The sequence below is a fragment of the Miniopterus natalensis genome, chromosome 7 (genome assembly GCF_054644295.1).
Source record: "Miniopterus natalensis isolate mMinNat1 chromosome 7, mMinNat1.hap1, whole genome shotgun sequence".
In the NCBI taxonomy this organism is placed as follows: Eukaryota; Metazoa; Chordata; class Mammalia; order Chiroptera; family Miniopteridae; genus Miniopterus; species Miniopterus natalensis.
The window spans coordinates 10,714,042-10,724,461 of record NC_142087.1 but is presented as its reverse complement, the minus strand read 5'-3'; the positions used below and the strand labels follow the sequence as shown (position 1 = coordinate 10,724,461).

Genomic DNA, 10,420 nt, shown 5'->3' with positions numbered 1-10,420 from the left:
GAACCAGCGACCCTTCTGTGCACGGGATGACTCTCCAACCATCCGAGTCACACAGGCCAGCACTAAATACTGCTTTTAAGGGCTGTGGTGAAGAGAAGAGATTTTACTTTAGGACCAACAACAAATTTTAGGCAACTTGAATTTTATGCTGGGATATAGCAGAGGCAGAAACTCGTACATGCTCTTTCTGGGCTCCCACCTGGTGAGGCATTTTGAAGGGCCCTTAGCTCCCAGCTCTGAAGCAAGGCTACAGGGCAGAGTCAGGGGAAGGCTGGAGCTGACAATAGGCCTAACTCCTATAGCTAATGAAATCCACTGGATATGGCACTCAAATTATTCACCACTGATGAGGAATCTTTGCTTGACCAAACTTTAGTCAGGCTCCCATACCTTCTTCTAGGCCCATCTGTGCATTTCAGTATAGAATCTAGTTTTAGCAAGAACCCTGCTGAGTCAGCTTAACCAGAACCCCCACCCCACCCCTCGATATCTGATCACCAGTCCCCAATTGATATCTGATCATCCTGACCTGCCTTCAAGAATCCTGTTAGGTCATTTTTAGCCAGAATCCTACTGACCCCTGACATTTCCTTTTCAGTTTCCATCCACTGATTCCCCACCCAGCTCCTTGGCTATATGTTCCCACCTGCCTAAGCAGTATTTGGAATTGAGCTGAATTCTGTACTGAGGTCTCTTTTGCCCTGTTGCAGTGTCCTGAATAAAATCTCTTTTAACCACTTTTACTACTGTGCATCTCTGGTTCTTCTTTGACCCCACAGTAGTTCTGGGCCATCTCTAAGGAATACTAAGCACAGCAGTTTAGAGTCCAACTGACCTGCTCTGAATTCCCTAGTTCTCTGTGTACACTTAGGCATCTTTTTTTTAACCTTTCTGGACCTCAGTTTCCCATCAGTAAAAATGGGAATAATACCTCTGAGGGCTTTCTAAGGATTGAGCTCACACCCAAAGCACATACCACAGTACCTAGCACTTAGCATTGACTCTGCACCGATTAGTGTAGATATTGTTATGTCCTGTGTGGTGTTAGCTGGAGCCCAGGAAACAGTTTGTACCAGGTCCATGTTTGTTTAATTTGACTTGATTGCCCAGCTTGCATTTCCTGAGGGGCCTGGGGTCTTGAAACAATAAAGCAGTACCCCGGAATCAGGAATCAGCTCCTGCTTTGCTCCTTCCAGCTGTAGGACCTGGCTGAGTCCCCTGACCTCTCACCTCCACTGAGGACAGAGCCGTGCTCTGCCTTGCTCCAGAGGGCTGTAGTAGGGAATGCATGGGAAACCTCTTTGTGAATTTTAATACAAACATAGGGGATTATCATTGAAAGCAGCGAGTCTCCCATTGATTAGAGCATTTCTTTAGGGGGGAAAAAATAGCACTTCCTTGTAAGTAGGACCCCCACGGGATGGGAAGCTCCCAGCACCTCTGTGGAGAGGGGTTAAGTCTTTTAAGTCTCCATTAGTGTCGCCATTAATGGTGATAAAGCACCGGAATTGTTGCCATCATGGTTATAATGGCATTCACCTCCAAAACCGCAAGTAGCAGCGGGTCCCAGTGACCATTGTTTCATTTGAAAAACTAATTGGAAGCTGAGAGAGCCCTTAGTGTTTGCTTCTGTGGGGACAGGCTGAGGAAAGAGATGAGCAGGTGGGTCCGTCTGGGGGATGGAGTGGGCTTGGGGCTGGCCCAGGCTGTCCCCCATTCAGCAGTCCCCTCCCCTGTTCCTTGGCAGGTTCTCAGCCGCCTGCCTCTTAGTTGAAGTGGACTGCCTGCCTGCCCTCAATGGCAGGCCTTTACCTCTGGAGGGGGCTTTTGTTTCCCCATTGTTCGTATTGTTTCCTCTGCCACAGTGGCCCCCTGCTGAGCCTTTCACATTGTTTCTTGGAAAGTAAACTGGGCTTCCAGGGAGAGAAACCCTGTGAAGAACCAAGGCGGCTTTCTGTTCTGGTGCTGGGAGACAGGTTCACGGGACTGCATGTCCCCAGCTGGAAAATGATGGGGGTGGCATTGCTCATCTCTGAGTCCCCACCAACTCTAAAATGCTGTAATTCTACTTTTAATCAAAATAGACATCATCCAGAGTTTTCACCTTTTTTTTTAAGATTTCATACAGTAAAATATACAAATCTTAAGTGTGCAGCTCAATGAATTTTTATTTCTAATGACACTGGTATAACCATTATCTAAATCAAAATATAAAACATTTTGATCTCCTTAGAAAGTTCACAGATTCTAATAAGAGGCATAGGAAGGGCTGGTGATGTGTGGAAATATCTGGCCCAGGTAAAACAGTTTGTGAATAGAAAAAATTGAGTATTAGCGTAGTTAGCTAGATACTAATGAAAGAAGGGAGCAATGGGAATCTGACATTATTAAGCCTAATAAACTGGAAAGCTGAATCCAATATTGGGCCTGCTTCACTAGGAAGCTACAGCTTCACACACTCCCCAGGGCAGTTCCCTGCAGATTACTGGGGGTGGGGGCGATGGGACAGAGCAATAAAGGGAAATGCCTCTGCTGGGTGCATGATGGCAACCAAAGAGGCCTGTCTAGCCTGGGAGAAGGATCAGATTCGAGAAGGGACAGAGCCGCAGAAGATCTAGGAACTGTGTTGGTTAGGAGAGCCCAACGCAGCCCGCGAAGGACTGAGAAGCTGATTAGCTTTAAAGGGCGCCTGGTCCTTCCCAAGCCCAAGATAATATAACCCAAGCTTAACAAAGCGCGCTCTCACCCGGTAACATAAACTTGCCCTGTTGGCTTGTGTTTTCTCTCCATACCAGCCACGTGGCCCTAGGAGCCACCTGGGAATAGACTGTGAGCCCGATGGGGGCGGAAAAAGACTGGACTGGACTAAGCTTTTACATGGACTGAACCAAAGGTGCAAAGTGCCTGGACACTGGTTCTGTTTCTGGGCCTGATAAAGACAAGGCTGGGCTTTTTCTGTGGCAGGAGGGATGGAGGTGAGACACTGGGAACCTGGGGGGCAGCCTTCTGCTTCCATCCAAGTAAATCTTACTACCAGATCTCATCCTCCCACAGGTGAGTCTACCGAAATGCTTTCCTCCCAATTCCATGAAAAAACATTTCCACCGGCAGCAATCACGGACATAGGTACCTCTGGTCAGTGGCTTCAGTTCTGTGTCCTTTTATAGCAAAATCAAAAGAATTATCTTTACCAGTGCTATCCAATAGAAAAGTAATGCAAGGCACATGGGTGATTTTAAGTTACATAGTAACTACAATAAAAAAGTAAAAAGGAAACAGGTGAAATTTTTAATATGTTATTTAACCCAATATGTCCAAAATATTATTTTAACATAATCAATACAAAAAAATTTTTGAGCTATTTTGTATTCTTTTTTCATATTGTCATTGAAATCCAGTGTCTATTTTACACTTAATGCACATCTCAGTTTACACTAGCCACATTTCAAGTGTTCAGTACCCTCCTGTGGCTAGTGGCCACCATATTGGACAGCTGGGTCTATACCCACCAGCTCTAATTCCTCTCCTACCATTTGCTCTTGAACCCACTCATGTCAGACTTTTGCCTTCACCGCTCCACCCAATTTGTTCTTGCCAAGGTCATCAGTGGCTCCCGTGGTCACTTCCGTGGTCAGTTCTCAATGGACATGACCCATCAGCACCTCTTGGTATAGTAGATCACTCTCTTCTTGAAACACTTTTTTTTTCAGGTGGCTTCTGGAATTTCTCTCTTGTAGTTTTCCCAGTAGCTCACTGCCTGCTCCTTCTCAGTCTTTGCTGGTTCCTCCTCTTTCTTCCAAACTTTAAATGTGGGGGTGCCCCAAGGTCAGTCCTTGGACCTCTACTCTTTCTGTGCTTTTTCCTTGGTGATCTAATTCACTTTCCTGACTTTAAAGGCCATCATCTAAATGGTGAAGCTGCCAAACCAAACTGGCTGCCCTAACTCCAGTCTCCAGACTCAGTAAATCCAGGTGCCTACTTGACATCCTCACTTGGACCTTTAATAGCATCTCAGGCTTCCACATGTCTAACCCATCTCCTAATTCTTCTCCCACACCCTAAGCTCCTAAATGGCAACTCTAGCCTTCCAGTTGCTCAAGCCAAAAACTTTGGAGTCATTCTTGACTCATCTCCAATCCCTATACTCTATCCATCAGCAAATGAGTTCTACCCTAAAAATGTACCTAGAATTTGACCTTATCTCAGAGTGACTTTAAATGCAAGTTACGTCATGTCATTCTTCCACTTAAACTCTGTGATGACCCCTGTCTCACCAAGGGTAAGGTCCAGGGTCCTTACCAGGGCCTCCCGGGGTCCTGGTGAACTGGCCTCCTGCTCCACCTGGGCCTCCTTTCCTTGCTCTCACCCCTGCTTTCTGTTCTAGCCACTCTAACCTCCTTGCTCTTCCTCCCCCCTCCGCCCCCGCTCTTGCCTCAGAGCCTGTGTGTTGGGGTGTCACTGCATGGAATGTTCTTTACCCAGATATTCACATTCCAACACCTTCTTCAGGCCTTTGCTCAAGAGCTACCTCATCACCGAGGCCTTCCCTGACCACTACACAGCGCATAGATATGCTACAGATAAAATGCCCTTCAGGGTCCCCATCCCCTTACATTTTTATCCTTTGTAATTGCCACCCTCTGACGTATTCTATATTTACTTGTTTTTCTTACTCTTCCCCTAATTGGAATATAAATTCTATGAGGTCAGGGGCTTTGTCTGCTTGCTCAGGACTGTATCCCCAGTGCTTAAAACAGTGCCTGGCACATAGTAGGCACTCTATAAATATCTATGAATGAATAAGTGGTCCTGCTCATAGATGAACAAGTCATCAAATGAATGAAGGATGAATTTGGCCCAGAGTAGAAGAACATGGACTGCCTTGGTTTAAATCCAAGCGCCCTCCTTGTCGGCTGTGACCATGACAATCAGTTAATCTCCCTGTACCTCGGTTCCCTGTCTGCGAAATGAGAAGGATGCCAACACCTCCCTTTGGGCTGTGTGAGGCGCATGTGAGATTCTAGACGAGAAGCTGCCCAGCTGGTACTGCCCCGCCTGGTAAATGTTAGTTGTTGTTTTTTATTATACCGTGTAATACCACTCTGGGAAATGTAACTATGTAAAGCACATAAAAATTAGACTGAAGATAAAAGAAAACTGAACTGCAGACCAGGACAGGGGAATTTTATTGTATTTATAAAGGAAAAAGTAGGTCAAAAATTAAATAGGATTAACTGGATACAGTTGTGTTTTGGCTGCAGGAAGCATAAAACACAGGCAGAATCTTCATCCTTGGGGATTCCTGTTGCAGAAAGAAAGAAAAAGCTCAGGGGGACTGAAGAAAGGGCAAGTTAGGGCAGGGACACTTGGAACTAGGGTGATGGATGCTCCAGTGTCAAGACTGACTGTCTGGTTCCCAAAAGAGCTTGTACACTGTTGGTGGGATAGTAAATTGGTGCAGTCACTATGTAAAACAGTAGGGAGGTTCCTCAAAAAATTAAAAGTAGAACTACCCCATGATTCAGCAACCCCACTTCTGGGTCTTCACCTGAAGAAATCCAAAACACGAATTCAAAAAGATATATGCACCCCTATGTCCATTGTGGCATTATTTACAATAGCCAAGATATGAAAGCAACCTAGGTGCCATCAATAGGCCATTGCAGAAAGAAGAGGTGGTACATACATACAATGAATATTACTCGGCCATAAAAAAGAATGAAATCTTACAATTTGCAACAACATGGATGGTCCTAAAAGGTTAATGAACAAAACTGAAACAAATTCATAGATACAAAGAACAAATTGGTGGTTGCCAGATGGTCTGGGGGATGGATGGAAAAGGCAAAGGGATTAAGTACAAATTGCCAGTTATAAAAACAGTCATGGGAATGGAAAGTTCAGCATAGAGAATATGCTCAATAATATTGTGATAACTATATATGGTGTCAGATGGGTACTAGACTTATCGTGGTGATCACTTTGTAAGTTGTGTAAGTGTCTAATCACTGTGTTGTGCACCCAAAATTAACATAATATTGCATGTCAACTGTCACTGAAAAATAAAAAAATTAAAATAAATTTTAAGAAGAACCTCATCGTTAGCCCCAGTTCTGCCAACCGACTCCCACTGAGATCCCAGGCTGGCCACCTCCCCTTGCAGTCACCTCTCATCCCCAGACACTTAGATTAGGTTATTCCTTCTGGCACACACTTTCACCATGCCCCTTATGTCACTTACCATTTATCACAAATTAAGTAATCCACTGTACAAGTACCTGTTTATGTTTTGTCTGCCTCGGTGCATTCTGAATGCCACAAGAGCAGGGACCACTGCTGTCCTATCCGCTGCTGTACCCGCAGCCCAGAGCCTGGTGCATAAAAGTCATTGGATGGTTTTTTAGGGCCAGGAGGAAGATGAATCTGAACCTCAGTTACTTTACAGGGCTGTTAGGCGGACATGAAGTGTGGTGGGTGTGCAAGTATGCCGTCTGCCAAATAATTTGACTCTGTTACCAAGGTGGAAGAACTCACTCTTTTTGTTGTTGATTCTCACCTGAGGATATTTTTTTCCATTGCTTTTCAGAGAGTGGAAGGCAGGGGGGGAGAGAAACATCAATGAGAGAGAAACGTCGATGTGAGAGAGACACTATTAGTTGCATCCTGCACACGACCTGACCTGCCAGGGGGTGGGGAGGGGAGTGAGCCCGCAAGCCAGGTATGTGCCCTTGACCTGGAATTGAACCAGAAACCCTTCAGCGCATGGGCCGACGCTCTAACCACTGAGCACACTGGCCAGGGCAGAGCTCACGCCTATTTTATGTTTTCTCGGGCTCACCAGTGATACCCTGGTATTTGCAGTAGTTGAGCCAGAGGGGGAACAATGGCCGTAGCAGCCTCCAGACCCCTTCCTGCTGCTCTGTGAATGTGAGCTCTGTGAAGCCTCTGACTTTTAACCTGCAGGAACAAAGCCTGTATTCTTAGGACTTGGCCTCCTTGGGGCCACTCCACCCCACTGGGGCCTGGTGGGAGCCATAAAGCAGGTGAATGATGGCCTAATCCCGGCATCAGGCACAGGGTAGGTATTATTCTTAGAGGCATTAGAGACCTTAGAGGTGGTCGGTGCTAACCCCCTCCTTTCACAGAGGAGGAAACTAGGAAGCCAGCTTGCCTTGTACAGCGACTTGGCTGCAGAACCTGACCTGGGGCTCAGGTGTGCATCCTGCCTCCCAGCCTGGGTCCCGTCCCTCCTGCAGCCCGCCTGTCAGCCTGCTGCTGTCTGTATCTCCGCGGGACTGTGGTCGGTGAGCTGTCCGAGCTCTCCGTGTCTAATTAGGTTGGAGAGAAGGTGAGGGAGCACATGGAGAGTTCTGCTGGGAACTGGGTGTGCTTAATAGGTCTGGAAATGCCTGGCAGAGTCATGCTGGGACACGTTTGTGCTCACAGTTGAAAATCAGCCTCAAAAATATAGCAGAGTTTCTCCCAACAGTCGTGTTATTCTTGAGAAACTTTGTTAAGTGGGCTGCATGCGAAGGAACTCCAGAGAAGCAGAGCAGGTGTTGGCTGGGCCTGCCAGTCCCGGGCTTGGAGCCAGCTGCTGCCCCTTCTTTGCCTCAGTTTTCCCCCTCTATAAAATGGGAAAACTCATTCCTCATCTTCCCCGACTCCCCATGGGAATGTGAGGGGTCAGTGAGATGGGGAGTGACTGTCATGCCCGTTTCTCTCTCGCATGAGTGCTGCACACACTAGCCTACCTGAGGGTGTTAGGAGGGGCTGGTCTTCCTTTGGCTTCATCGTTTTGTGAACTTGGCAAGGGACCCAGGGCACGCCTCTCAGATTATGGCCAACAGAACCCTCTGGGACACTTGTTAAAATTCAGGGTTCCTGGGTCCTATCCCAGAACGACTGAGTCAGCAACATTTTTGGACACAGATACTGAGCCTGGCCTCTTGCTACATATGGAGATACAGCAGTGGATAAGATCCAGTCGCTCTCACACACTTTCCCCCCTTCTTCCAGTTCCTGACGTGTGTCAGGAGGGCTTGGCAGAGCCCCATGCCTTTGGAGAGGAGATTCTTTCCTTTTCTTACTGACTTTTGGGGAAGGAAGCCTCTGAGCTCCCTCAATATACATATACACACATGTGCTTGCATTCCTACCTGTGCTTCTGCAGCAGGGCCACCAGGATGCTCTCCAGTGCCATCTGCTTTTGGTCTTCCCACATGCCGTCCACCTGACGCCCAAGCCGTGCCTTTGCTCCTTGCTCCTGGTTTCTCTCTCTATTTGATTAGGAAAAGAGAAACAGCCGAGGTTGCTCTTTGGGTAGGACGTGGAGAGGCCTGGGAAAGGCCAGGGCAAAGTGGGCAGAGCAGGGTGTGCCCCTGTGCCTATTCTGATATCTGGTACGGAGGCTTCCACACTAATGAGTTAGATTCAGCAACATTTGGGAAGGCAGTATACGCTTTGAAAGACATTTGCAAAATATCTCCCCACAGGTTACTTATTAATTACGAAGGGGAAAATATTAACTTTACAGAGGAGAAACCCGGCAGACACCATGTCAACTAAGTGATCAAAATTATTGTCACCACTAATGGGACGACTTGGCCCTGTGTGCCTCCTGTGACAGAGCCCGGAGGAGGACCCAGCGGCACTTCTGCTGCATAACCCGACTCTAACCATGAGGAAGCATCAGGCAGATCCAACAGGAGGGACATTCTACCAACAACCGGCCTTTACCAAACAAAAACGTCAATGGCGTAGAAGACTGAGGAACTGCTCCTGATGAAAAGAAACTAAAGAGACACGACAACTAAATGCAATCCGGGATCCTGGACTGGATCCTGAGTCAGGAAAGGAAATAATTGTTATAAAGGACATTTTGGGACAAGTGCTGAAATCTGAATAGGGATTCTAAGTGATAATTATACTGCAATTATGTAAGAAATGTCCTTTCATTGGATATTAGGAGACGCCGCAGTAGTATTTAAGGGTGAAGGTCATGATGACTGCAATTTACTCTCAAATAGTTCAGCAAAATAATAATAACAATAATAATAATAAATAATAAATGTGTATATGGGTTTGCATGTGCATGTTTAACAAATATGATAAAAATGTTAGGAAATGTTGAATACGGGGAAGTGTATGTGAAAGTCCTTTGTACCATTGATGCAACATCTCTGTAAGTTTGAAATTTTTTCAAAATGAGAACTGAAAAATGTACAGGCACTGTGGGGGTAGGCTGCTTGGGTCCCAGCTCTGCCACTCTGGTGTGTGTCCTTTAGAAGCTATTAATGGCTCTGGGCAATGGGGGTAAGAGTCCTGCTTTATAGGACTGTTAGAAAGAGCACATAACAAAGGAATGACGGCTAACACTACCAAGGGCTTACTGTGCCCAGCACTGTGCCAAGTGCATGTAAATATCCCAACACAGTGCCTTTGTTTCTGGTGCAGAGTCACAATCAACTGGTAACTGCCCTGTGTTGTTACTGTTGGGGCCCAGCAAAGGGAGAAGCGCGTAATAGGTGTTTACGGATCGTTTAATAGCTAGAGGTGAGCTGAGATTTGACACTGGGGTTCTTCTGCTATGGCCGGCCCAGAAATGACAGACGCTGTGCACAGGAAGAGGCCAAACCCAGTCCCTCCAAACTCTGATGCATTTGCAGTGCGGAAAGAAATTCCTAGAACTTCTGCTTACGCCTGCTGCCTGCTCACGATGTCCTGGAGCAGCTTGCGGGCAGACAGCTGGCCCAGCACCTTCCGGTAGCTGTTGGTGAAGATGGCATCTGCATACCGTGGCATCCTAGGTGGGAGGAGTCAGAGGTCAAAGGGTGGTTTGATGGGAGGGACAAGGTGGCTGCACTCACCAGGGCCCGGTAAGGTCCTTGGGTTGCCCTTTGCCCAGTGCATCCCCAGAGAGCGTTGGAGCCTGGGCTGGACCTCTCTGGAGCTCAGAGCCTGGCCCCCTCCCAGAGATGGGCACTGCGGGCTGCCTGAGGAGTTGGCTGGGGCCAGCTGGTGGCTGGATTTTGCATTCTTTAAACACCCTTCCTCCAGCAACGATGGTTTTGGGGGTGGCAGAAATCCAGCCCTGTTGGCAGGACTGCTTACCTGAGGGTCGGGGAGGGCGAGGAGCAGCGGCAGCTGCTGCTGAGGGTTAGGACCATGAGGAAGAACACCCAGAGCAGCATCCTTCACCCTGGTGGTGGCGCCTGGAAAATGGCAGGAGGGGAGGTCAGATGTAGCCATAGTCACAGGGGTGCCCTTTGCTGGCTGGGCCCAGGCCTAGACTTGGCTCTGTTAAGCCTTGGTGCTTGTCCTTCGGAAGTGTGGGGTAGGAAGAAGAACCCAGACTCTGGAAGTCAGACAGACTTGGGTTCAAGCTCTGCCTCTGCCAGGCCTGAGTTCTGACCTCATT

General features: G+C 47.5%; 1 protein-coding gene across 1 annotated transcript; it reads right to left on the bottom strand.

The window, feature by feature from the left end:
- Window positions 1-8,155: 8,155 nt before the first annotated feature.
- On the bottom strand, window positions 8,156-10,193 carry GHRH (growth hormone releasing hormone). The gene is made up of 3 exons (XM_016219315.2): window positions 10,114-10,193; window positions 9,701-9,805; window positions 8,156-8,279 (listed from the first exon to the last, which is right to left on the bottom strand). The coding sequence occupies exons 1-3, from the start codon at window positions 10,191-10,193 to the stop codon at window positions 8,156-8,158; spliced, it is 309 nt and encodes a 102-aa protein (XP_016074801.2).
- Window positions 10,194-10,420: the final 227 nt, after the last annotated feature.